This window comes from Crotalus tigris, unplaced genomic scaffold, assembly GCF_016545835.1.
Source record: "Crotalus tigris isolate CLP2741 ecotype Arizona unplaced genomic scaffold, ASM1654583v1 scf7180000024382.2542628, whole genome shotgun sequence".
In the NCBI taxonomy this organism is placed as follows: Eukaryota; Metazoa; Chordata; class Lepidosauria; order Squamata; family Viperidae; genus Crotalus; species Crotalus tigris.
This window is the reverse complement of record NW_024100552.1, coordinates 1,159,747-1,187,672: the sequence shown is the minus strand read 5'-3', so window position 1 is coordinate 1,187,672 and position 27,926 is coordinate 1,159,747. Positions and strand designations below refer to the sequence as shown.

The 27,926-nt window shown below is 38.3% G+C and overlaps 2 protein-coding genes across 14 annotated transcripts in view; one reads left to right on the top strand and one right to left on the bottom strand.

Moving 5' to 3' along the window:
* The window catches only part of OSBPL1A (oxysterol binding protein like 1A), a 63,011-nt gene extending 61,721 nt beyond the window's left edge, over window positions 1–1,290 (top strand). For all 8 annotated transcript variants that reach the window (XM_039328576.1, XM_039328578.1, XM_039328577.1 and 5 more), the window contains one exon: window positions 47–1,290. In XM_039328576.1, the coding sequence (XP_039184510.1) occupies window positions 47–149 (103 nt within the window). In that variant the 3' untranslated portion in view covers window positions 150–1,290. The remainder of the gene's footprint in view (window positions 1–46) is intronic.
* Window positions 759–26,633, bottom strand: CABYR (calcium binding tyrosine phosphorylation regulated). 6 transcript variants are annotated; one of them, XM_039328588.1, is made up of 6 exons: window positions 26,470–26,633; window positions 21,733–21,915; window positions 21,502–21,555; window positions 10,904–11,206; window positions 7,674–8,315; window positions 759–1,827 (listed from the first exon to the last, which is right to left on the bottom strand). In XM_039328588.1, exons 2-5 carry the CDS (start codon window positions 21,878–21,880, stop codon window positions 7,681–7,683), a joined length of 1,140 nt encoding a protein of 379 aa, XP_039184522.1. In that variant the 5' UTR covers window positions 21,881–21,915; window positions 26,470–26,633; the 3' UTR covers window positions 759–1,827; window positions 7,674–7,680. The 6 variants fall into 6 exon arrangements, with proteins under 6 accessions (XP_039184522.1, XP_039184517.1, XP_039184518.1 ...); XM_039328583.1 differs by having other exon boundaries at window positions 7,674–7,814; window positions 9,905–11,206; window positions 26,470–26,613; XM_039328584.1 differs by having other exon boundaries at window positions 7,674–7,814; window positions 9,905–11,206; window positions 26,436–26,562.
* Window positions 26,634–27,926: the final 1,293 nt, after the last annotated feature.

Genomic DNA, 27,926 nt, shown 5'->3' with positions numbered 1-27,926 from the left:
AGAATATACACCAGTTTCCTTTCCGTAACCAGTTTTTCTCTTACAGGTGGTTTCATCAAGGTCCTAATCCTCACACTGGCGGACATGACTGGATTTATTCTGGCAACTACTGGGACAGAAACTACTTCAACTTGCCCGATATCTATTAAAATGCGTTGGAAATTCTGAGGCTAACACAAGTCTTAAATCAGTTTTCAGTGTTTTCTTTATGCCTGTATTCTTAGAAAAAAATTAAAATCAGACAGGTTGCAATTGAATACGTTCTGGTGCTCCTGCCACAGTATAGCTCAAGGCTGTTCTCCCTAGAATGCAAGATGTATTTGCACATAGATTGATCACTGGTGTTATACTTGGGAGAGACAAGGACACTGCTACCCATATTTGTGAACTAAAGATCAATTACAGGTTAAATGGAAAACAAAAATGCCTTTGATTTTGACTTTCTCTTTGGTGAATAATAATTATAATATCATATAATGAAAAACATGGCATTTCTTCTCAACCCAGTAACAAATGATCATCTGTAACTTATATTCTGTGGCTTAAAGCATGAGAAGGGCATGACAATTTGGGGAAGAATTAGTCAACTTCCTGAAGCCAGCATTCCATTAATAAAATACAGGATCATAGGTAATTCATTCATAATTTTATTTTTTACTCTCTGCACCAACCTACTACTACTTAATTAAAATTGGATTAATGCATAAAATCACTTAGCAATGTCTTTTCCTATTTAGTGCGATATTTTGAATTTTCTCTTTCATGTTTTATTTTTTTATTTTATGCTATCTTTTAAGGAATTAAGAGCCATTTAAATCTTTAAAAGTTTAATTTGAACTAAGATAAGTATGTTTTTTAAACAAACTGCAGTGCACTAATATAGGCTGTCTGAATATTGTTGGGCTTCAGCCCTGGTAGCATGTTGAGCAGTCAAGAATGATGGGAACTGTGGTTCGACCTCTGGAAGGCCACAGAGTCCTTATCCACACAAAGAAGTGCTCTATGAGATTAAGTTGGGACATTACAAAGAAAAGAGAAGCACCTGGATCTATGGGGCCACAACAAACCCTAGAAGGAAGTGTGTACATTTCAAAAGCATTTGAGAGACTATTGTACCGAGCAAATTTACCCGTTTGCGGTGCTTTAACCTTTATGAAATTATATATTTGTATAATATGGGGTACAGAAATTCCAGAGAGACTGCTGCTCTTGTCTAATTTAAGTATGGTTTGGAAATAGTGTTAACTGAATATTTTATTGCTATTAAATAAAGGCTTTCGCTGTCCTGTTGTCAGGTGCCGTTTGATTCTTTGCTGTCAGTAGATTACAAGCAAAATCTCTTTTTTTTGTCTCTTGACCCAATGCTGGAAGGACAGCATTGAGAGTGGCTCAGGAGTCTGCAAGGGTGTTCTGGTTCCATCTAGGGTTTTTTTCTCATTCTCATTCCTGAAACACTGTTTTCTATTTTGCTACTTCGAAGTAGATTTGTTGTATTACTGATAAATTATATACACACAAGGCTTCAAAATTTTCCACAATTCTAATAAATAGTCTAATAATATATTTCTGCTGAAGGTGTCTGAAGTTCCATGTTTTTGCTAGCAATCATTTTTAAATTTTTAGTTTGTATAGAAAATCAGCTTAAGGAAACTCCTGGTTTTAATTTTATGCTACTTGGCTACCAGTCTTTAGCCATAGGGAAAAAATGTCTTTAGATTCAGATTCCTTGTACTGTTTTTATTGCTTGTACTAGTAGTTAATCAATTTTAAATTAAAGATGCAGCTTTCCATTCTGGGGTGAAATGTTGGACAGCACCTCTTCTCAATCTGGGAGGAAAAAAACATCAGCTCAGTACATTTAGCAATGATTCCTGGACAGTACTGTAAAAATACATCATTTCTAGTATCAAGCATCAATGCATAGGCTGTCACCTCTCACAAAAGTACATAAAAAGGCACCATCTTTAGATTTGGTCTTGACTCGAGATAATAGTGATTGGATTTAGAATCCAACAACCCCTGGAAACATTCAGGCTTTCTCATCCTGCTCAAAAGCTTGGATGAATTTATTTTACAAAGGACAAAACCCTTCATACAAGAATGTGTACTTCAAATTTGGTAGCTTCCAAAAGTAAACAGAGTTGTATTTCAACGGCTGCTCTTAGGTTACCCTATCCTACCATACAGGGTTTGTCAATTGTACTAAGCCCTAATTCAGCTTATTAGGTTTTGGCTTAGAGTACTATGGGAATCCAGGTGTTATGGCCTTTTCTGCAAGCCATGGTAGAAACAAGCTATGACTTAGTACAGTGGGTGAAAATAGTCACTGATATCCACAACTTTATAATGTGAGAAATCTACTGATAGATGAAATGAAAGGATGTACTTCACTAAGCTTTAAGTAGTTTTTTTTACTATAGGTAGATGCATATACTGTACAAGGAGGGGTTTGGAACAAATCTCTGCCTGTTCTGAGTTACCGCTGCAAGGAGATCTGTTTAGTCATGGATATAACAATGCCGGTAATTGTACACAATAGAATATAAATTGCAGGGGTTCACGCGCTCCTGGTGGAGTCTTATTCAGATGTGTAGATAAACTATTTGCAATTTCCTTGGAGACATTTCTTCCAAGTGGAGAAAAGATGGGAACAGGCTGCAGACTTTTTAAAAATGCCTTAAGAAGATACTAATTAATGTTTTAGTTGCACATAATAGGTTGAATCCAAGGTTTGCTTCTCAGCAAATTAGACTAATAGGAGCAGAAGAGAAGTGAAATCAGGACACATTTTTCCTTTTAATCAGCCCATGATTACTACTCATGAATTTAAATGGGTCTCCCAATGCTCTGGAGGAGATCTTCAAAAGTCCTAGAAATTGTAGAAGGAAGCAACCAAAAATAGATAAGCAAGATTACATCAAAAACCAGGCTGTGACATGAACCAAACAGATGCAAAAGTTGCATTCATCCCAGTATCTATCATTTAGACTTAACCTTTCAGCTTGTATAAAACCAAATTACTTCAGGTAATAACTTTTTTTTACAAATCATTATCTTCTCATTACAGCTGTCAACCATTTATTTGGTAGGAACAAATTAACTTTTATATAGTCTAAAAAATTTATCAGTTTCAGTGAACTATACAGGCAAACATAAGTCCACAAGTCTAGCTGGTGACAGTAAGAAACACTTTGTGAAAAACTATTTGTTCCATCTAACATTCATTTCAATCTACTAAACCTTAATTGTGGTTTTGGAATGCTTTGAACTTCAAAAACCACTGCTTTATAATCAAATTTCCATTGTATCTTTTTAGCCAGCATACCACATCTTCAGTCTAATACATATACATACATACATACATATATATATACACACATACATATATATCCTTAAAAAAGCAAATCTTGGGCATCATATTAGCTTAAGTTAAAGAAAAATGAACACCAGGATAGAATAAACCAGACTGTTTAATGTAAACAAGCCTGTGATTAAAAAATCACTAAGCTTTTGTTGGCCAGACTGCCGACATCGTCAGAGTTGGAGTAAAAGATCTGGGAGCTAGCCTATATAACGACCTGCCTCTGCGCCCGGCTTCTTGAGCGCTTCATCGGCCCATTGATTGTGCTCGTCCATAATGCACCGAGTTGCTCCGCATCTTGCAGCCTGTCCCTGGACCCGATGGTGGTTCTTCGATCCTCAATCGCTCTTCTGACATGTGTACAAGCACTCGAGGGGCGGCTGTCAAAACATCTCTGTGCCTTGTCTCCCCTCCCCTCTTGGGGGGATCTCAGATGCTGTTTCTCAAGCTGCGATTAGGGCACACTATCGGGCCATTATCCTCCCCCACCCCCAAGGTCACTGTTATCCTGCCCGTAACTTCCCTGTCCCAATCCTGCAAAGGACAGCTGTTCCTGCGTTCCTGCTCTCTGCCTCCCCCCTCCCCCTCATTCCAGATTGCCTCTGCGCATCTATCCCCAGCTCACGGCCGTGGCGCACCATTGGTCCATCATCCCCTCCCATGGAAGTCCCTGTATACCTATTGCCCCAATCGTGTAAGGAGCTGTCCCATTGTTTTGATCCCTGGTTTCTCTCCCCTTTCCCTGGATCATTGTCCTCTCTAAAGATCGTAGCTGCCTCATTGATCATTCTGCCGCCCCGATCCTGCAAGGGACAGACTAGCTGTCTCCTCCGTTGATCACAGCGCTCTCTCTCCCACCTTCTGAGGATCTGATAGGCGGTAGGAGGTCTATATGCCGGTTGATGGAATTCTCATCGGAAAGCCAGGCTTCTTTGAGTAAGCGCCACCCTTGGTGTTCTCACGAGATATAACCTCCGCATTGGCCAGATCGAACGTATGGCCAAAGCTGGCCATATGGGCCCACACTTGTGAGCGTTGCTCCTGCCTTTTGATTGCCAATTTATGTTCATGGACCCTAGTTCTGAGCCTTTTAATTGTTTCCCCAACGTAATTGCTTGCACAGTTCTTGCAATTAATTCTGTAAACCACAGATGATCTTTGATTGTTGGGGAGCAGCTCTTTGGGGTGCATGATCTTGGCTCTTAGGGTCTGCTTAGGCCTATGGGCAACGTTCACATTGTAGGGGGCCAACAGCCGTGCCGTAGCCTCGGAAACACCATAGATGTAAGGGAGGGCTGTCCGTGTGGCCGGCGTTATCACATTAGAGTGCAAGTCCCTGTGAGTGTGATATGGTCTACTATATCATCTCACAAATTCCATAGGATAGCCGTTGCACATAAAGATGCAGTAGAGGTGTTTTTTTCTCCTCGATTTTGGCTCTGACTGTGCTGCAATAGGAGTTGACCTGTTTAAATAATGTCCTGACACAGCTGATTTTATGTGCTACAGGATGATTACATTAAACAGTCTGTTTATTCTATCCTTGTGTTTGTTTTTCTTTCTTTTAATTTAGGCTAATACATATATATATAATCCCTAATTATACTAAAAATGCAAATCCTGGGTAAATCCATATAATAGAAATAAAATAGTCCAAGCACCAGGATAATATTAAAACAAAAACTGTTTAATACAAAAGCTAAAGCGAGCGAAAGCAACCAGCGTATGCTAGCAGAAAGAAAGTGACCAAGCCCAAGAAAAAGAAAATAGCAACCTCGGAAGATACCAACACAGCAAGAGATGTGTGCCCTTTAAGAACAAACCAAGTAGAGAAAACGGACGGACCGATGACTAGATCGAGAAGCCGGGCGCAGAGCCGTCCGGCAATATAAAAAGGACTCCCAGTAATCTTGTACTATGCTCTGATGATGTCGGCAGTGTTGGCCAATGAAAGCTTAGCTTTAGCTTTTATATTAAACAGTTTTTGTTTTAATATTATCCTGGTGCTTGGACTATTTTATTTCTATTACATATACATACATACATACATACATACATACATACATACATACATACATACAAACATATGCTACTGAATGACAAGGTTCATAGTTAGCCTGAAATCAGCATCACAAATAGTATTTTCAGGGAAAACACACTGATTTTGAACAAGTGTGCTTGAATGGTTTGAATACAGCAAACATACATAAATTGGTCCTAACCCCAATGTCCTATAAATGTGTGAGAACACTATTGCTATCAATATGGTACAGAAACATGCCATAAGCTAGGGCTTTCAGTCTATTTTACAAACAACCCTACTTCTCTCTTTTACCTAATAGTGGCAGGAAAACCAAGCTTTCTTTATTATTAAGATTTGGAAATAAGCAAGCTTTCAGAGGTCTGCCATTAATTCTGATAAAGAGCACTATGCATGAAAGGAAAGGAAGGCAATGATAAAAATGCACCAAAAGGGTTTGTATGTAAGTGCTGCTATTGAAAGCTAGCTCACATCATGTTTTTATTTCAAAGAAGGCAGATTTAGCCAAAGTCCTAAAAAGCTGTGAAGAGAGGCCCAAATGAGCACTCTTCTGCAACTCAACCAAAGTTTATTTCCTGCTTTCAGAGAACAGCTGGAGAAGGAAGCCTATATTGTCAGGAAAACAGCACGGTTGCTTGAATAGGTTGCAGACCGATGCACCTTCAAACCCAAAGCCGCATATTGCTATTTAATATGCCTTAACATTTAATATGCTCTTCCCTGGGTTTTTAGCGAGCCATGAGAATTGTAAAGATGGTCTAGGACAGTGATGGCGAACCTTTTAGAGACCGAGTGCCCAAATTGCAACCCAAAACCCACTTATGCATCATCGAGTGCCAGGTGGGTGTGGCCCATTGGGTGGGCGTGGCTGCGGTGATAACGGCAGATTGGGTGGGACTAAAAAGTTCAATCAATTCCAACTTTGCAAGATCCTTTTTTTTTTGCCGTGAGAAGTTGAAATTGACTGATTGAATCTTTTTTTTTTTTTGCACATGGCAGCGAAGGCCTAAAGCGAAAAGGTTTTATAAAACCCAGCTGAAGGCCTAGGACTGGGGTGACAGAGCATGTGCCCAAAGAGAGGGCTCTGAGTGCCGCCTCTGGCACCCGTGCCATAGGTTTGCCACCACTGATCTAGGAGCAGGGAAACCCAGGTTCTTGTCTCTCCTTAACCCAAGTTAGACTTGTGGGAAAATTAGGAGGCAAGAGCATTAGGTTTGTTTGCTCCCCTGAATTATATATATAAGATGAGATTTTAAGAAATGTAGTACTAATCTATTGCAGGAATCTCAACCATGGCAACTTTAAGATACAGCTGGGGAGCTGAAATCCACACATCTTAAAAGTTGTTGAGAAACACTGATCCAATGGATGCTCCTGAGGTGGCTTTAGACCAGTGGTTCTCAACCTTTCTAATGCCGTGACCCCATAATACAGTTACCCATGTTGTGGTGACCCCCAAGTGGGTGTGGCCACCAATAAGAGGGAGTAGGACAGCTAGGGAAAAGGGAATAAAATGGTGGACAGCATGGTTTGGCGACCCCCATGAAATGGTCGTTCGACCCCAAATGGGGTCCCGACCCACAGGTTGAGAACCACTGCTTTAGACCATCTCTTCTTGGCCCAACCTACCTGACAGGATTCTTGTCAGAAAAATAGGAGGAGGGAGCATTATATATGCTGCCCTGCGCTCTTTTACACAAAGTGGGGATATAAATAAAATTAGAAATATTTTTATAAGTTTCTTTCTGGAAAGGGGCATTATCTCTAAATTCACTGTATTTTGATATTTGTTCATCTTAAAGAAGCTGTACTTGCTTCATTCCCTGCCCTAAGAAGAGAAAAATGAAGGAACTTGACATGATACCATGTCGGCACCCTGTCAAATCTTGTGCATCCCTGCTTTCCCTCAAAGAAAAGAAGTACTGTACCATTCAGTTGCAAAACAAAATAAAAGCTGCTTGTTCTGCTTAACGCTGGTCCTGATCTTTGGCTTGTGCCCTTAGAATGATATCTGGGAATGGTTGCTACAAACCATCAAGAATGTCATATGGGCAGAAGAGCAACTGTACCAAAGAACATCTTACGAGCCCACTTCAGGCAAATGTGTCAGATTTCATCTCTCATCTAATCCCAGCCATATTCACTGCCCATGTTGACTGGGGACTAGTGAGATCGAACGCTACATATCTGAAAAAAACCAGGTTTGAAAGGTGTGTGTTTAAAGCTTTATCAAGCTTTAAGGTCTCTACCAAACCCTGAACATCCACTCACCGTTTTGCTATTCTGTCCTGCGTACAGAGGCAGTCGTAAATGTGATTTCTCCTGCTATACCATAACTGCCTGCAAAAGCTGCTTTATCCCCAGCTCCTGAGCCCATCTTCCCATTCATCACATCTTCCAGAGGTATGGCAACTGAAAGAAAAACTGGAGTTGGAGGCCTGCCACTATCTTGTGCAGGGTTAAAATTGGGGTTGGCCGTTTTTGAATCTGCTGCCCTGGCGACTGGTACGGGGATTGTAGCGAACCTCCTCACAGTACCAGTAGCGTCCGGCTGTGTTAGAACAGCATGGCCTGGGATAGGTTTCCAGTCCTGTTTATTCTGAACAGAAGAGCCCACTAAAATGAAAGGTGGTGCATTTCCCTTCTTCCCATCTTCCATCATCACATAAGTTGGAGAGGACACTTGTGGTGGTTGACCTTGTTGTATCATCTGCGGCTGTAGATACTGTGGTTGGTCCTTACCACTAGATATGAATAGGGTTGCTTGGGGAACAGTAGCACCAGTTCCAACAGGTGGAAGGGGTGGTGGAGGTGGTGGTGACTTACGACCTTGTTGTTTCAAATCAGTTAGACAATAGAGAGTCCATACATTAGAATATGGTGGTGGCTGTCCTGGTTCGCTTGTTGCCATGGCTATAAAATAAAAATTTAAAGAAAAATTTGCTGGCATGAAAGACCATCTACTAGGATGTATGAACTGCAGTCATAATGCATATCTTTATAAATAACTTTATGCCGCAAAGAAGCATGTTACAAAGAAGAGAGTCTGTAGAGGCAAAAAGTTGCACCTTGGTACATTGAAAATAGATGGATAACAGAAATGTGCCTCGTGGTGATGAAGCTGCAGTTCAGCTTGAAAAGATGCACAGAGCACATTTTTAATTCAAGTCATTCATTAATTACAAGAAATTGCCAAACTGCCAATATTCAACATGTATGAGAGTCCTTTGTCAGCATAACATCAGTCAGTTAGATTTTACAGGCTTGCCCCACAGGTGAAACCTTAGGGTCCTGTACGAATTCATTTTAATCAGCTCTCCAGTGAGTCAATGCAAAAGCTGTTGGATGATAAACTCCAATTCAAATGATTGGCAGCTTAAAATATTGAAAAATCCATCCATGACAAGCTTCAGTATCCTTTTAACCCTTCAGCGTTCTCTCTTCTGTAACATGCTTTTGTTTCTTACCTATCTCTCTAACATAACGTGATTCTTGGGAGATTTTACAATCAGAGGTCAATGGATAAAAAACATCAATCTTTTTCCAGCTGGGAACAGTAGTGGCTTAGACACTTATTACAGAGGCAAGAAAATGTTTGGAAGAGGTCCAGCCAGGGAGGAAAGCTAGGCCTCCAGTTGCAACAATCCCATGTTTCTAAGTAAAAAGCAACTAGTCCACCCTCTGTAGGCATCTGGAGAAGATTGGACCTAATGGGACAAGCGAAGGCAACCACCACCATTTCTTTTAAATGCAAAAACCATGTCAATGCCACAGTTGAGTCTACTATGTTTAAAAAAATTAGTCACAGTCACCACCTCACTTTCCTTCAGCTGCCATGGGCATGTATGCAATTTTGATTCAAGCTGTGCAGTTTATTGTGAGCAAGTCTTCTGGTAGGAAAATGAAAGGCCAAGCATCTTCTATACCAGTGTTCCCTTGCTGAATTTCATCCCATGCTGCTTCTCCGTCTCTGTACAAAAAGAATATAATACAGGAACAGGAAACTAGGGCAAACTTGTGCAAAGAAAACTTTAGGGCTTATTCACAATCCACTGCACATCTGGAAGGATCCCACAGGGAAAAATTTCACACATGCACATTCTGCCTGACAAGTCCTGTGGGCCTGTAACACCCCAAAACAAAAGTAACCATCATTTACTTCAACCCTGCACTGGCATGGCTATTTGCATTTAAACAAGTAAAGTTCCAGTCCTTGAGGCACTTTCTTGGCCAAAGCTATATTGCAGGAGTGGAGAAACTTGTAGCCTTCCAGATGTTGCTGAACTGCAATACCCAACATCCCTCAGTATTAACTGTAATGGCTGAGACTGTTGGCAATTCTAGTTCAGCTATAGCTGGAGAACTAACCCCTTTCCTGTTAATTTATTGTCAGCTCTTACCAACATAAATGCACCCAAGGAGATGGAAAAGATTACTACTTACAGAGCTAAAATATTACAATGTGGAATAGGAAGGATTCAGAAATATCTTGACTTTCTTACCTGACATAACAAAACCTGGGTCAGTTGATTTCAGTTGCTCTGTAGTATCCATTCTGTCAGGGTCACATTCTGCATCATCTGCAGATGGATCTAGAATACTAGTAAACTGGCCTGAATTTAGTGAAGCCGTTAGTGGATCTAAGAGACAGGCTACTGTGTCTACGAAAGGAATGACTATCTGCTGTGGAAACTGCTCTACATAAGGTGGTGGTACAGGCTCTCCACCAGCGTTGGGGTCATCATCACCCACGGGTGTGATGTGTATGTCTGATGTGAGCTCAATTTCACTTGGGCAACCCTCTGCCTGCAACAGGTCTTTATCAAGAGGCGGTGGTGGTAGCGGCGGGGGTGGCTCTCCTTCCTGCAAGGGATCTGAGGAAGCTTGTTCTACTAGGTCAGCAGGTGGCTGCTCCCCCTGGCTGCCCAAGGTAGCTACTTCCTCCTGGACGGAGCTCTGACTTTGAGTGATTGATCCAGCCCTGAGAGAAGGTGCAGAGGTTCTGTTTTCTACTTCCTCTGGGGCAACTTCCCCTTCCTCTGGGGCAGCTTCCCCTTCCTCTGGGGCGGGTTCTGCTTCCTCTGGGGCAGGTTCTGCTTCCGCTAGGGCAGGTTCTGCTTCTGCCTCAGCAGGTTCTGCTTCTGCCTCAGCAGGTTTTGTTTCTGCCTCAGCAGGTCCTGCTTCTGCCTCAGCAGGTTCTGCTTCTGCTTCAGCAGGTTCTGCTTCTGCCTCAGCAGGTTCTGCTTCTGCTTCAGCAGGTCCTGCTTCTGCTGGGGCAGGTGCTTCTTCTTCAGCAGGTTCTGTTTCTGCTGGGGCAGGCTCAGGGGCAGGCTCAGGGGCAGGCTCTGGGGCAGGCTCTGGGGCAGGTTCTGGAGCAGCTGGTTGGCCAAGTGCAATCGCGGCCATTGCCTCGCTGGCAGTGTGGGACAATGTGGGAAGGGTCTGCACAGAGATGGCCACATCCTTCATCTCAGGCTCAGTACCCATCGTTTCAACATTACCTAGCATTTGTGCTGCTAGCTGAGCTGGATCAGCCGGGATATAGGCAAGTCCTGCTCCCTTGTCGTCCCCAGACTTTTCTACAAATTCGTCAACAATAGATGGGAATTGAGTAGTTTTGGTGCTCAGTTCACGAGACTCTTCGCTTATCTGGTCCTCTTCTGTGTCAGTCGATTTCTCCTTCCGTCTGGGTTCATCATGAATTGGAATTGTGTCAAGATCTGACCGAAATGCATCTCCAACATCTGCCCTTTTAGAACGGGGCACCTGTGTTGCTGCTCCTGGTCCTTCTGCCCATCCCTCCACTGCAGGAAGATAAATAGGAAATGAGTCAAAAAGAGCCTCATCAACACAAAGAAAGTGACTGACTTCCAAGTCAATTTTGGAAGTCAAATATCTATATTTCATCTGCCATTAGGAAAAGCATGTAATAAGTGGTTAATACAAGGCTATACATGATTGGTGGACCCAGAGGTTACTCGGTTCATCCAACTGCACACATTGGCCTATGGTTGCAGATGAGAAATTATCTGCAGGCTTTTGTGATAATCCATCACATAGCAAGGCTGGCCATTTCCCATATTCATTTTGCATATTTGTTTAATTATTCCTTTTATACACTTATAAGGCCAATCAACTCAAGCAAGGTGACTCTGGGTGGCATGGCACAGAAGTAAACACAAACAAAAATTAAACCTCCATCATTAAAAAGAAGTCAAAATACATAAAAACACATGGGAAGAGATTTGACATCTATCCACCAGCTGTTCAAATGCTGTATAGAAAAGCTGTAAGTAGAAGAATAAGATGCTGCAAGTGTAAGCTTTGCCCTAGAGAAGATTTTTTAATGCCTATTACTAAGAGGTAGGTTGGGGGAAAAAAACCCTTCTTTAAAAATTAGAGCAGTGTTTCTCAACCTTAGCAATTTTGAGATGTGTTGACCTGCTGGCTGGGGGAATTCTGGGAGTTGAAGTCCCCACCTGTCAACCTTGCTGAGGTTGAGAAATACTGACCTAGAGAAATTGCCAGTTAAGAAAAACACCACACTGTTTATATTCCATCAGATTTGGCATAAGGAAATCTCTTAAAGTTCTTATGGAACATCTTTGGAGCCCCACATTCTATGTGCCCTGGAAACCTTAAAGAGTTTTTCCATGTTGACGAACAACTTCTCACTGTGTCCTGTCATTAGAGGTTACAGATTGATCCTACATATTTATTTGGACCAACCAGACATTGTGCTATTGCAGAAGAGGAGGAGGTTGAAATGGTGGACTCCAGTTTTCTCTGTGCTTTCCTATCTTTTCTGACAGTTGGTCACAGTAATTTTAGCTTTAGTATGAAGGCTTTTAAAACTCTTCCTATTTTACTGGTTATTTTCTCCAGCAGTTTACTTCCAGAAGATTATTTTTTCTTCTAGAACTGCTTTGCCAAGGCCTGATACCTAGCAGGGAGGCAGATGAATAAGATGGTGCTACCACAAGTAAATGTGTAACAACTATTGGGCAAGAAGTATAAATAAGAAATGTGTATTAATAGGAGGATGAGGAATTGCTATAGCACAGTAGTTCTCAACCTTTTTAATGCCGCGACCCCCAACTGGTCGTAAGTCGAGGACTACTCAACCGGTCACAAGTCGGGGACTACTCAACTGGTGCAGCACCGTTTGCAGAATGGGACTTTTGGCGGGCTCAGCAGGGCAGAGACAGCCTGGACAATTCCTATTGGCTTTTGAAAGCCAATAGAATTAGACTCTATTCAAGAGAGTCTATTCTATTGGCTTTCAAAAGCCAATAGAATAAAAGGGAGTAGCACAGCTAAGGAAAAGGGGGAAAAAAATGGCGGACTGCGTTGTTTGGCGACCCCCGTGAAATGGTCGCTCGACCCCAAATGGGGTCCCGACCCACAGGTTGAGAACCACTGCTATAGCATATTATATAGGGTTTTGGAAACTTACCTGAGATGAGCTCAGTACAGACCTATACGGGAAAGGTGCTATAGCCAGCATCTATAGCCAGAATAATCCAAGGAATATCTTTGCTAAGGAAGAAGGGCTCTCAGTTACTGAACAAGATTGAGATTTTCTCCTGTATTTGCAGTCCTCTGTTGAACTTTGCTGTTCCTGTGTATATTATGCTTTACAGTTAGTTTCTCTTTTGCTATGCTTTGGTTAATACACCCTTTCAGGTTTAATTTCATTTTTCTGGTATTGGAAGTTTTGAATAGGGATATTAGGCAAGATGAGAAAATAACAGGTATAAATATCAAAAAGGAAGTTTATAAATGAGAGCATTTGCTGGCAATTTAGTTATATTTTTGTACAATCCAAAACCCAGTAAAGAATATCTGATGAAGAAATTAAATGAGTTTGGAGCTTTAGGGGGTTTTATAAAAAATAAACAGAAAACAACAATGCTTGTTAAGAATATGACCTCTCAGGATTATGAAATATTGACTAAAACATAGGGTTTTAAGGTGGAGAAAAAAGTGAAGTACCTGGGGTTATATTGACAAATACAAATGCTAAATTCTTTCAAACTAACATTGTGCTTTTTCGGAATGATATTAAAAAAGACTTGTTAAGATGGGATAAATTGCAACTATTATTATTGGGTAGAATCTCTGTAATTAAGATGAATGTTTTACCAAAGATATTTTTTCTGTTTCAGACTCTACCAATACTTATAACTTGTACTCCATTTAAACTATGGCAGATGGATTCTCTACATTTATATGGCAAGGGGGAAAAAAAAAACAAGCATTAGACATAAATTATTGGAAGATGCTAGGAAAGTGGAGATTTGGGCTTACCAAATTTGAAATTATATTTTGATGCTTGTTGTTTGGTCTGGCTAAAAGAGTGGGTGACTTTTCAAAATAAGAGGTTACTTGAGCTGAAGGGACATTAAGATTTGGATGGCACAAGTATTTATAGCATGATAAGGTTGAAGTAAAGATATTACTATTGCTGGTTTCAATAATCACTTTGTTATACGTACTATCCTAAAAGTTTAGAATAAATATAAAATAAGGTTCTCTGTGAAGATGGCTATTTATATGAAAGTTGGGACTTGACCGTTGTAGTAAAGACAAGGATAGAAAAAGCTCAAACAGCATTCTTCAAAATGAAAAAGGTCTTCTGCAGTCACGACATAAGCCTAAAACTGAAAATCAGGCTTGTCAGATGCTATATTTTTTCTATCCTGCTCTATGGAGTAGAGAGTTGGTCTCTGACAGAAGGCCACCTGAAGAGACTAGAAGCATTTGAAGTGTGGATTTACAGGCGGCTGTTACGTATAAGCTGGGTTGACAAGATCAGAAATGAGGAGGTGATAAGCCACCTGGGAAAGCCAAGGGAAATCATCAAAACAATTAAAAAACGAAAATTAGAATATTTCAGACATGTGATGCGACACCCAGAAAAATATGGCATACTCCATTTAATCCTCCAGGGAAAGACTGAAGGCAAACGAAGTCCAGGCAGAAGAAGAACATCATGGCTTCAAAATCTAAGGGACTGGTTTGGACAAAACTCAGCAGCACTTTTTCATGAGGCTGCTGATAAAAACAGAATCGCCAACATGATCGCCAACGTCCGATAACGGATATGGCACAAGAAGAAGAAGAAGCCTCTTTGGGTGTTGCCCAGGAAGCATTTTTAAGAAAAGAAATGGTGGTGAAGCAAGACTGGTGGACTTATGGTCAAATAATATCTTTCAGCTATGGTAACCCTATTCTCAAGAGTTGGAATTATGGATTTGGAAATATTATTGTGTGGTAGTGATGAACATATTATTGCTAAGGATTATAAACTGTTATTGAAATTGAACTTAGAGAATGAGTATGTAAAGCATCGTATGATTTAGTGGGCAAAGTACTTTGGATATAATACTAATGCTTGAAAAATGGCAGAACACATGGATGAAAGATCTAAAGTTCACATCAAATTATAATTTAAAAGAAAATTTTTATAAGATGATGTACCGTTGGTATCTAACACTGGACAAATTGTCAAAAATGTATAAAGGGACCTCAAATGAATGTTGGAAACATAAAGGTAAAGAAGGAACTTTTTACCATTTATGTGGACATGGGACAAAGCAAAGAAATATTGGAGTAGGATTCACATGTTAATACAGAAGATTCTTAAAGTGAATATAAAGATAAAACCAGAAACTCTTAGGCTTAATGGATAATAATAATAATAACAACAACAACTTTATTACAGTCGTGAACCAGCAATAGACGCCATATTTTACAATACATTAAAAAAAATAGTACTGACATTAATAGTAAATAATAATATCCCTGTTAAGAAAATACATATTCTCAGAATGTTAGGGTCACTCCCTACTTTACGTGAGTGAAAAGCTGCTAAGTATACTGTTCCAAAAATTATTAGAGATATCTCTAAAAAGTTGGCACAAGTTGGCTTAATGGATAAAGAACTTAACAAAATTGGAACTGTGATGTTATATATGTTGATGGCAGCAAGAATACTTTATGCACAAAATTGGAGGGATACTTTGATTCCCACAATGGCTGCAAAAGTTGATGGGGTTAGCAGAGATGGCAAAATTGACTGCTTTGATTAAAGAAAAGAATTTTGTTTCTACGTGGAAACTGCTTTTCTGTGTGCTTGACATGGAAAAAAAATGAAATTTTGATTTTAGGTTTTGCTGATTAGATAAGTTTGTTGTTATAGAAATGGCTAATATATATTATTATATAAAAGTGAAACGGTGAGGTTTTATGTTACTATCTTATTCTACTGCACCAAAAGGAGTCGGAAGTGAATGTTTTTCTTTCTTTTCCCCTCCTTAGCCTACACTTTCTTCTCTTCTCCTTTTCCTCCCTTATTTTCCCACTACTTTAATTTTTCTTTGTACTTCTATATTTTATATTGTGATAAACTAATAAAATACCTGAAACATTTTTTGTTTATTGCTTCCAGAACCACAAATGTTGCTCATATTTTAGGGTATAAAAAAACCAGATTAAGTAATCGGTTCGTTAGAAAGGGCATTACTAAAAATGTGCATAGATTCGTTGAGAGTAAATCATGCACAATCATACCTCTTTTTTATTTAGAATAATAGTTTATCTAGTTGTTGTGCAGATCACAAGAATGTCTAAGTTTGAGTAAAGCATCAAACACAATCACCCTTGAAATCCTTGTTGACAAAATGATACAATGTTGGTCATACCATTAAATGGATGTAGGGTTCATTAAAAACTAATAAAGGTTTATTGGGGCCTTTCAATCAACTCAGAAATCAACATAGGGCAATTAGCACAACAGAAGGCAAAGTACATATTTAAAACGATCCTGATATGCATAGCCAAACTTGCAAGAATAAAATGTAAAATTGTGAGTTTAGGAATCAAAGACTCATATATGAAATAAGTTGGCTATACCCAATTAATGGAATGATGCTGCTAAAGGTCTTAATGGACTTTCAGACTACATGAAAATGTGCAGCTCACATGCAGGTCAATCATTTTACCATCTAATAAGTATCTATGGAAGAAGGCAACCAGAATCATGAGGTTCAGAAATAAAATAAACGAGAATAGTTTAAAAAGTTGTGTGAGTTTACTATGAAGAAGAGTGCACTAAATAATAACTGTCTTCAGACTGAAGGGCTGACACACTGAAAAGGTAAAGACTTGTTTGATATTGCAAAGGACAGGACCAGAACCAGGTGGTCCAAACTGTAGGAATCAATTTGTGATTAAATTATTGGAGAATCTTCTTAATAACTATGGCATTACAAGAATGGAATAGATGGCCTTGGGAAAAAGTGAACTATATTTCTCTAGAGATATTTAAACACAGATTGGACAAAAAAAAAAATCAGGAATCTCTCAAGAATGCTTTTGCAGTTGGAGTCTATCCATCCCCAGATTGCTGGGACTACAACTTCCAAAAATTTCAGCTAGCAGGACCAACATCTACTGAGTTCACTGAGTTGGGAGAGGCTGAATTCTTAACAATGATGGTCTGTGGTCTGTGACCCTGAGTTTAGGTTTGCCACATATTCCATATGCCTCACATTTAAGGATGGCAATCACAGCTACTTATATGCTATAATACATTTCTGGTTGGTGAAATCAGCAGCTGAAGAAAATTTACAACCTGCCTGCCAACAAAAGACAGTGAATGCTATTTTCATGTGAAGAAAATAATCACAGGTATATGCTTTATAAATGATCCTTCCTATTTCTGCATCATTCCCAAAACCCACACTACACATTTTGAGGATGATAAGGATTTTGGAAACCTTCTAGAAAATGAAACCACTAGATAATCCAAAAGGTAAATAAGCAATGAATATAGCCCTGCAAAAATTGCTCAACATTTTCTCTCTCCTTAATTTATTATTTTCTATCCTTCCATTCCCCCACTCATTAAATCATTCTTCCTAATCTAGTGCTTACAGCCTGAAACTGACTTGGTTAATCACCTAGAGTTGGAAGGAACAATTGAAGCAAATGAGTGATACCCAAAGATGAAAGGTACTTTTTACTACATGTTTTCAGAAGGCACTAAGTTAGTGGAGAACGAGCTATACTGGAAGCACTTGCTGAATCAACTCAAATGTTCCTAAATTAAATGACAAAGAAAAATACGAAAAAAATATGCTACATAGTGTGACAAAAGGAGAAAGTGTTAATATTATCAGCAAAAGGGAAATGAAAGTCCAAAAAGTTTTTTTAAAAAATCAAGGGAAAGTTGATTATAAACAGATTTTGCCAACCTAGGCATGATCCCACTATGTGGATCTTTACTTTCCAGAATTCTCAACCATCACCATAACATATTCTGACCAGGAATTCTGGACACTGAAGATAATCACATCTGGGGAATTCAATTTTAATTATATTAATTGCTTCTTTTAAAGTCCTAACTCTTGGTGAGCTCAAGGATATGCCTGTGTTTTTTCTTGGGAATACTATAGATGTGGTCTGTCATAGCATTAATACATCATGGTCTCTCATCCAACTATTAACCAAAGCCAACCCTACTTAGCTTTTTCAAGGTCAGCTAGAATTAGTTAGGTACTTCCACCTGCTATAATTCTCAATTATGGTTCAGATTTAGTCTTACTAAGAAAAAATATTGAAACCAATAGGAAAGTTTGTTGTAATTCATTTAAGTTCTGCTCATTTCTGTAGGTCAACTTATAATCCAGGTTCACATTGTTGACTGTCATGTTTTCTTTAATCAGGCTTCAACTTAAAATGAAGAAGTTCACAATGTCACTAAATCATTATTAGTGATTATTACAAATTACATCATGCTAAGACAGAAACATCAATGACTTGTTATCTAAGCCAGCGTAAGTATTGCCACGTCTAAGCCCAATTATGAGTACTGTATTTAGTTATGGCAAAGATAAATATCTTTTAAACAAGATTTCGGAGTGGAAAACAGTGCCTAAAATTTCAGATAGTTCTCAGTGGGTTGTGTGTGTGTGTGTGTGTGTGTGCGCGTATTTTAAACAGCCTTTACCACTGGCTGCCTTCCCAAATGTATTGGAGTTCCAATTTCATAACTGCCAGCCATTGAACTAGGAGAGGATTTATAATTATAGTTCAACATATTTGAAGAGCAACAAATTGGAGAAAGTGATTTTATAATATGATGGGGCAGAACAAGATAAAGGAGAAAACATCTGAGATCAGTTTAACTTGAGGGCCCTCTGGTGGTGGGAAAGAGGGTTTTGTTTTTGTTTTGTTTTTTTGAAAAAACTATGAAGTAAGAGGGAAAAAGGCAAAGGGAGGCAAGGCAGCATGCAGGCATGAAGGTTAGCCAATTAAAGAATTATAAAACATTTTTGATTTAAGCTACTGCATTATGCAGATTATGCTGTAAAAATATACAGAAATTTCTATCAGAAATAGAGTAAAAGACAAATTCAAGATCACAACTGCTATTTTTGCATGGCACAATAGACCACAAACTAGTTTAATTTGTCATATCACCATGCTATTTTTAGTTTATTTATGCTTGGTGTGTTACGTAAATCAGAAATATTCGATTGGGTAAACCGTGGCTAAAAGTTGTGAGTAGGCATGCTGTGCCAATAGAGCTACCTTGAGTCACAAATGAGCCAAATGTATTTTTGCTTGGCATGTTGTGGGAACCAGGCAGCGGTCACCAGTACAGTAGTCAAGGAAAGAGAATATGTGCAGTGTACAGAGCTGAGAAGTGAAATGAGAAATGGGCAATGAGATAAAAAGAAACCCTATAGTAGGAATTACTCTCTTTCCCATCAACGATCTGCTGATTTTGCTGCCAGATTTGGTTCTCTGGCAATGGTGCTCCTTGAATTTGAATGAGAGCACTTAGGAATGAGCCAGATGAATTTTGGACAGCCATGGATCCATCTGGGAAGGGGAGTCTTGAAGATTCCAGTTCCCTTTGTAAGCGGTCAGAAAGTCAGGGCATCCATTTCCTTTTAGCATTTTGTTTTCTAAACATGCCTGGGTATTAACTTTCACTTTTTGAATTTATTGCTTCACTTTGCTTTTTGTCTTTAAAAGTTGACTGATTGGTTGAATGCTGACCCAATTTAACCCATTGCTGGATTTTATCTGAGTTTTTTTCTCTTCCTTTTGATTTATGTTGTTTTGAATAATTTTTGGTTTTCTGTACGGAAACTCGCGTGTGTCCTTGGAAGTGCTTTTATTTGATTTACATCATTATTAGGCTTTCCCACAGAGTTTTTGTATTTTATTAATTTGCAAAATGTTTGGAGCTTATTTTTTAATTTTTTCTTTTAACTTTGCAAATGGATTTAGTAGTTTAAATTCTTTTGGGCCTGTTTTGCAAGGGATGAGAAATTAATTTTGTAATAATTGTATTAATCAGTATTCAACAAGGGGTTGTTAGTTTTTCTTTTCTTTTCTTATTCAGTGCACTTTTCTAATGTTTTGCTAGGTTTTTTTTTTCTATTCTTTAAATTTTTTTGAGTTTTGTATTTTAAGCATTTTTTTAATAAAATAAAAATTTGAATTAAAAAAGGAGAAATACATAAAGAGACATACTTTGCTTTTCGCCAAATATGCTGATTCTTTTAAAAAAAACTATAACTGGTGTATCTAAGATGCAGAACAATGGAACACAGTGAGGTAGCAGATGTCTTCACCAAGACTAAGCTACAGGACTGTATTCTATACAAAATGAACAACTCTTTTTTTTTCTTCCTTTGCCTCATACACAAACCACAGTCACACCAGTCTTCCCATGAGCTGAGCATTTCATGGACAGCAATATTAAGACTATTGAGATCCTATCTCCATCTATCAATCTTACCCAGTCTGAAGCTAGCATTACTTTATTAAATGCAGGTATCTAACTAACCTAAATTGCTGAAATCATTTAATTCTAAAACCAATTAGTATAAGCCTCATCCCTAGCAAACCATATGCAAGAAACAAGGACAGGAAGAAAAATATTTGGCCGATCGGGTTCATACACCAATATAAACCAGTTTGTGTTAAACGCAGTCTGTTAAACAAAATGTCTTTTTTCACTATACGTGATAGAAGCCATATTTACAAATGATTGCGCCTAATACATTTTTGTTTCAGATGGATGCTTCTGGGGCCCATATGGAATCCAGGGGCATTTGTGGCAAGGAAGATTTGATGTCCCTATTTTACAGCATGCCAGATACTCATCTAATCTTACTTAAAGTAAAAATACTAGTTTTCAAAAAAAAAAAAAAAATGTGGGATCCCTGCATGGCAACCTCAGAGCTGCAGTCAAAATGAAAAATTTAGAATAGCTAGAGGCTTTCAAAAATTGCTGGGACTTAGACAGGAAACATAGAAGAATCACGTGCTAGATTTGCAGGGTGTTTAGCAAGGCCATCAAGTCTGAACCCCTGCACAGTGATGGAATCCAAATGAAAGCACTCTACCATCCTTCTCCTGTTTTAATCATCTAGCTCCCTATGCCCCAGCTAGGTAACTGTGGACTGATTATATGCTAACACATATTTCCCACACCGATACAGTACAATCTCAGCCCTGGTAGAAACTTGAAATCTTTCCTTTTGCTTATTAACCCTTTCACATTCTGTCAATAAATTGTTTCAATCTTCAGGACATTCCTGGACTGCACTAAAATTACGTTCACTGCTTACCCAATCTGTCTCTCACCTCTCATTTCCGTGAACAAAAGTATTAGGCTTTGGCAAATATGCAAAACTATTGAATCAGGAATTTTACATTACTACCATTTCAAACATCGGCCTAGTTGGGTTTTTTTAAATCAGGTGTTTTTCTGCTATATTTAATTCACATAAATATAAGTCACCTTTGGTTTTTCAGATTTATAATCTATGGATGGATGTTATGAATGGATGGATGGATGGATGATTTTCAATGTAAGAACAATGTCAGGGAGGAAAGCCTTGTCTTCCACTTTCACTCGCAGCATCAGAAATTACATTTAAATTTTCTTTAAAATCTCCCCTCAAAAGAAACATTAAATAATGTTTAATTAAATAACATTACATTAAATAACATTACATTAAATAATGTGAAACCCTGGCAACAATTCATTTTTAGTACTTTAATCTCATACCTCTTGTCATATGAAATTCTCTCACCAGTTCTTTGATATCCAGATTAGGATGTTCTGGAAAGAAAAAACAGAGAAAGGCAATCAATTTATAGACCTAAATCTCTGCTTGTACAAAACTGATATGTGAAACACATTTCCTATCAGAGCTAATATAAGGACACACTAGTTTGAGTGATTGTTGGTTTGCTTATATTGATGAATATTTAACCTTTTAAAACAAAAAAGACAAACCTTCTCGAAAAACTATCAGTTCTTTGAAATACTCAGCAGCAAACTCAGTGATGTTGGAGGGACTAGCTTTGAGAACTGCTCTGCTCACTCCTTCAAGTAGAGTCTTGAGGCCATATGGGACCACCATCCTGGGCTTTGCAGTATGCATTGTTGCCAGTTGAACATGAAACTGCAAACTCACAACTGAAAGGAAAGAAAAGGGATGAAAAAGGATTGGGGCACCCCAACTTTAGCCTCTCCCAAGCCAATGGCACCAGATGTGTTGGATTTTAACTGTTATAATCTTAGAGTAAGCAATGCCGGTGTTGATTATAAGATTACAGGTCTTGAATGTCCAACGTGTTTGGGAGGCACCAAATCAGGAAACATCAATCTAGCCTTGTAGCATTTGTGGATTCACCTTTATAGAGCTTGAAGATTTATCCTAAGGGCATTTATGAATCAAATCCAATCAAGTTGCCTTCATGTGCATTTATATGCACCTCTTCTACTGACTGCTGAATTGACCGATAGAAAAAAAAAAGCCTAGTGCATACCAACTTTGGGTGGAAATTTGTTTTGTGTCATCATCCAACAAATCATTTCAAAGGTCATAATGAGGCATAAGGTAGCTCTCAAACAATCTGTTTGCTCAGATTGATCTGATCAATATGTCAGAACATTATTTACAAAAGTTACATCAGATTTAAATTGAATATGTTACTTCTTGAAACTGTATATAATATTAAACAAAAGAGACAATTCAGCAGGACCAATTTCAATGGCTTTAGAATTCCTCTACTATGTCTAAGGATTAAGTACTAAGTATTCCATTAGTACTTAAGTTTTTGGTTTGTATGCTTAGCTGGAATCTCTATCAGAATTTTAAAATCAATGTTTCACTACTTTTGGTACAATCTTATTCCCATGTTTTAGGAATAAGTGCCTACTGAATATGGCAGTAAACTGCAAGTAAATAAATGGCAAATAATTGTTAATTGGAAATAAATCAGTTAAAATATGTGGAACTGAAGCATATGGAACTCAGTCAGGAGGACATTAAATGAATCCAGAAAAACAACACCAGTGAAGTTAAGATATTAAATAAATGCATATAATTTAAAAGGAATTGTGAGTGATGTAGTTGGCCCTGTTAAATCACAAATTGAAAAATAAGAGGAAAATGTTTGTAAAACTTAAGGCCTATGTTCTCATAAGCAAAATATGAAAAATAAAGAAAGGAAAAAGCTTGAACTTTTATCATAAGAAAAATATGACAATAATCACAGACCTGGTGAGATGAGTCTTATTGGAATACAGAAATCAAATGTATTCTAGAGGAAAAGCAACAGAATGAATGAGGAGAAATTGCACCATATGTTGCTCTGTAAGTTCTCAGAAACCCAAATTAATTAACTTGTGTAGAGTATCCAGATTTTAAACACAGGAATAAATAAAAACAATATTTTTGTTGGAGTCTACTATTACCTCCCTAACCAAGGAGAAGAGGTGGATTATGCCTTCTAAAAGGAAACAGCAGATATTCCAATAAGACATGGAACAATACTGTATAGACAGAGGATTGTAATGCCTCAGTATCTGTTGAAAGATAAATTCTGTCAAGCATGGATTTTCCAGGAAATTCCTGCTTCGTTTTGCTGAAAACGTTTTCCCTTTAAAGAGCAGTTGAAGATATAAGAGCATCAAATAACATTGATTTCATACTATCCAATGGGGATAGGAAAAAGTTTGTGATAAATGAAACAGCAGCTACGTTAGAGGAAAGCAATCATATAATGCTGGAGTTTTAAGGGAAACTACAAATTAGTATACTAGTTTACTCCTAAAAGTACAGCTGTAAATAGTTCAAGGTACTGAAAAGGAAAGACAACAGAAGCCACTATGTCTACAAAAAAATTACATGAAATCCCCCCCCCCCCAAAAAAACCCTCACCACATAGGATATAAAAAGAGGGCCAGGCCATCAAGGAGGAGAGTACAAAGTGAGCATAAAATTGGAGAGATTTAGAGGAATGACTAACTCAAAAAGTGTTGAAGTTTGACAAAGGATGTTAAAACAACAAAATAGATCACCTCAGATCTCTTTAAAATGAAAAGAAACCAAAGATGGAAAAATACTAAAAGATAATAATGAAATGACAGAATTAGTTACTTCTTATTTTGACTCAGTCTTCTCCCACAAAATATTATAGATTTCATCAGGCATCTTAAAAAGCAGGATGAGGACACAGAATTGAAGAATTAATAAGGCAAATGCTTCTAAGAAAAAGAAAGAGAACTAAAATAATTAAATCTGACACCATTGTACAGTAGGTTCTAAAGCAATCGTAAAGCAATTTTATATAAGCACCTTGATTTTGAGAGTTTAGTCTGGATTTGGAGGTTTTGCCAAATTAATGTTAGTATTTTGATGGGATAACTTCATTAGTAGAGTGAGGAAATACTACAGACATAAACTTTCTTAGTTTCAGCAAAGCATTTGACAAAATATTCCACAATATACCAATAGCAAGCTAGTTAAGTGTGGGCCTCTGTGCTCTAAACCATGACAGAAGAAATAGTAGAAATACTTATCAAATTTCAAGATGATAGGAAATTGGAAAGGACAGCTAATATTTGAAGAAATATATTTCAAAATAAGCTTAGTTTGTTAAAGAATTGGGCTATAAATAAAATAATTATTTATTGAATTCATTCAATGAGAATGAATGCAAAGCTTTTCATTCAGGAAACAAATGCACAGGTACAGACAGGATAGGGAATAATTGGCCTGACAATAGTGAATAGTATCTTGAAACTGTAGTTTATTAGAAAATAAATATGAGTCAGTAGTATGATGTGTCTGCAAAAAAAAAAGCAAATGCACTTTTAGATTACATGAAAAGAAGTACAGATCACAGAAAATAATAGTTTCATTTTATTCTGTGCTGAGACTCAAAATTCTAGTTATTCCATTTTGACAAGGATGCATACAAACTAGAATAATTTCCAAAAAGGCAAGAGGAGGATAAACTAGAAACAAAATCCTATGAAGGCAGATTAAAGGAACATGGAACATTAAGTAGGGCTGAACTAATAGTTGAAAAGGTCCTTTGATTTGATGAAGATTTGAGCAAAGCGCTCATTCAAACCTTTTTTGCTCGAACACTTCAGTGTACTGCAGCAGAGCAGAGCAGTAAAGGTCCTTGGCTCAGGAAAAGTAGTTCCTGTTCACATACAGTGTGTGCCCAGAAATTATTTCCCCTGAAGTTGAACTGATGTTTAAGGTAGACCAGTCCAATTCTACTTCTGTATATTGAAGCAGTTGCACACCTGCATGAGGCCAAGCATTTCAGTGTAGCAGAATGACTGAAATTCACCCAGGCCTATAAATATTTAGCCTTCAGAAGATGGAATAAGTGGATGGGATATGATGGTAAATTTTCAAGTACCTGAAAGGATATGAATGTCAACATCTGTACTCTTTCATGCCTGATGATAAAACCTGGAATAGTGGTTTTGATTTACACAAAGGAAGATTTTGATTGTAGGAAAAAAGTACTTACAAATACTATACTTGTAAGTACAGTTTGACAATGGAACCACTCAAAAGTATTTTGAGGTCCTGTTCACTGAAAGTATTTAAGCAGAGACTAAACAGCAACCTGTCAGGATTTTTTCATTTGGATTTCTGCCTGGAGCAAAGTTGAACTCAGTAGTTTAAATGTTCTTTTTCCATTCTGATTCTGCTCTTAGAACTGCTAACTCTGGTATATATAAAAAAACAAAAACAAAAAATCTTGGAGCAGAGCACCATATTTGTACCCTTTATAGCAGGGGTTTCCAACCAGGGGTGCTCACACCCCCTGGGGGTGTGAGATGATATTCCAGGAGGTGCGAAAACTTGGGTTTTCAAAATTATAGTGTATATGCATAATTCGTTGCATATACAAATTATGTAAGGGATGCGAGAATATATCAGAAGCGTTCTAGGGATGCAGGGTATAGAAAAGGTTGGGAACCACTGCTTTAGAGCCATTAATGTTCATGATAGATAAAACTCTTCCAAGAAATGTGAAAATATAAAATGTATTTGCCACCCATCCTATATCCAACGAGTGAAATTGCCACTCACGTATTCCTAAACCACTGGAATTTTGTCTTTTAACTCCAGCGAGTACTTCCTTCTTAAAGATATACATATATATATCTGAGAGAGAGAGAGAGAGAGAGAGAGAGAGAGAGAGAGAGAGAGAGAGCTTATCCGACAACTACAATAAGCTTTCTGCCTCAGATATAAAGCTTTTTATCCCAGCAGTGATGGGCTCCAGAATACTTATGGGAATTGTGCGGCGGCTCTAGAGAATGCCAGCTTAGGGAAGAACATTTACGATTTCAGGGTCTTTGCCTTCGAAAATGTACAAAACGCGCAACGTTACTTAATTGCTAAACTGCGAAGGCGGGAACTCCTGCAATAGACGTCGATTAGCCAAGTCACCAAAGTAATCTATCGGGCCAAGCCATCGTGCCTTGGCAACTGTGCGTTTCCAAGCCGTTGTCTTATGTTGCTGGTTCGGGTGACACTTATGTCTGATGCTGCACATTCCCCTGTTCCGCCCATGCACAACCACCCGAAAGGGTCCCGCGGCTTGTGCCTCATTCTCACACTTGCCCTCCCACATTCGATACCGTGCCAGACGTAAGAGGCCGAGGAAGCCTTTTACCACAGTCCCGCGGTTGACCTGAAAATTCCCCAACCTTCTTTTTTAAATTTTTTTGCGCTTGTCAGCAACGAGATCGCTCCTTTCTCGCCCCTTGCCGGAGCCTCCTCTGAAGTTAGAGAAAAGCCCCGAGGACCTTTTATGGATAGGCTCTTAGTGGGCGGGACTAGAGTGCACGCATTTATGAGGTCACAAAGTCCGGCTACTGCTGGTCCAATGATCCGCGTTAAAGACATCTAACTTCGTCTCAATGTTTTCATATGCTTATGCACAAACAATGGGAATGTCCATCCTTGATGCATTTCGGGAGTTTTGGACTTTAGTTCCCTTAATCTCCAGGCAGCACGATCTTCAAAACATCAATTTTTTAGAGCAACTGCTGCAATTTCTCTTAACTGAAGACAGCATACTATTAAATAAAAATGTATTTTTTTTAAACAAAAAAGTACTTCATATTTCAGATTTCTTGAGAGCAGAACTTGTTCTCTTTACATGATTTCCTGTAAACTTAGCAATTAAACTAACTCATGAGCCTCTGAGAATATTTAAGCTTGTGTACATTTTATAATACCAGATACTGACAAGAAATCAGACTGGATATTGTTGTGAATAGTCTCGTCTCCCCATCTCTGTCCTATTGTGAAAGGTTAGTCTGGGATTTCCGCCGCCAATTGCATGTTCAATGTTAACATGGGGGTTATAATTAGACAATTGTAAATGGAGCGTGCATATATTAAAATACTAACATTCCTCTAAGCAATACTTTGTATATTTTACTTGGTTGGAATTATTATAGATTCATTTATAGAAATAAACTGTATCTGTTAATTTTCATTTGCTAGAATTAATGCAGAAAAAGAATATTCTATTTGACGATTTTAGCAAGAAGATATGAACATCTCAGGTTCTGACTATGAAGACTGAAATGCAATTGGCTGCTTTTGAAGTGTGAAAGGATAGGTCTAGTATGCCAACTTGTTCCTACTTTTAGTAGGAAGGGATTCACCAAGGCACCAAAAGTGAGTTAAATATGCAACCCAATCCACATTCTCCACATTAATTTCATGTTATAATAATAATTCCTTTCTTTCCTCTTGAGTGTTGAGCAGGAGAATCTTGAACACAATTCTGCAAACATGGGGGTGTCTATGTATACAATTCCCAGATGAAAATTCTGATAGCTGTGAATTCCAAATCAGAATGGGTTCTACATATATGCCATTAAATTTCCTTAGAATTCTATCACAGGTTTTCATATTCAACAGAAACAGCATTAAATCTTAGACAGAAGTTGCTTATGAAACTCCCACAAGTCAACTCATACATTCCATAGGAATGCTGAAACAGAGAAAACTACTTAATTTACTAATTCCATAAAGACAAACCAGTTACGCAATACAATATGCCAAGTACAAATAAGACTTAGGGCATGATCTCCAACCATTCAACCCCTTAATACACCCCTTAATTAGAAATACTTCCAAATGTCAAATA

Bases quoted from the DNA above. Each gene is read 5' to 3' on its own strand.
- CABYR (XM_039328583.1), bottom strand. From the start codon at position 21,880: ATGCATACTGCAAAGCCCAGGATGGTGGTCCCATATGGCCTCAAGACT. The intron at 11,207-21,501 runs GTATGAGATTAA...ATCTTCCTGCAG, and splicing joins AGAATTTCATATGACAAGAG to TGGAGGGATGGGCAGAAGGA. The intron at 7,815-9,904 runs GTAAGAAAGTCA...TTTTTCTTTCAG, and splicing joins CCCAGGTTTTGTTATGTCAG to TTGCCATACCTCTGGAAGAT.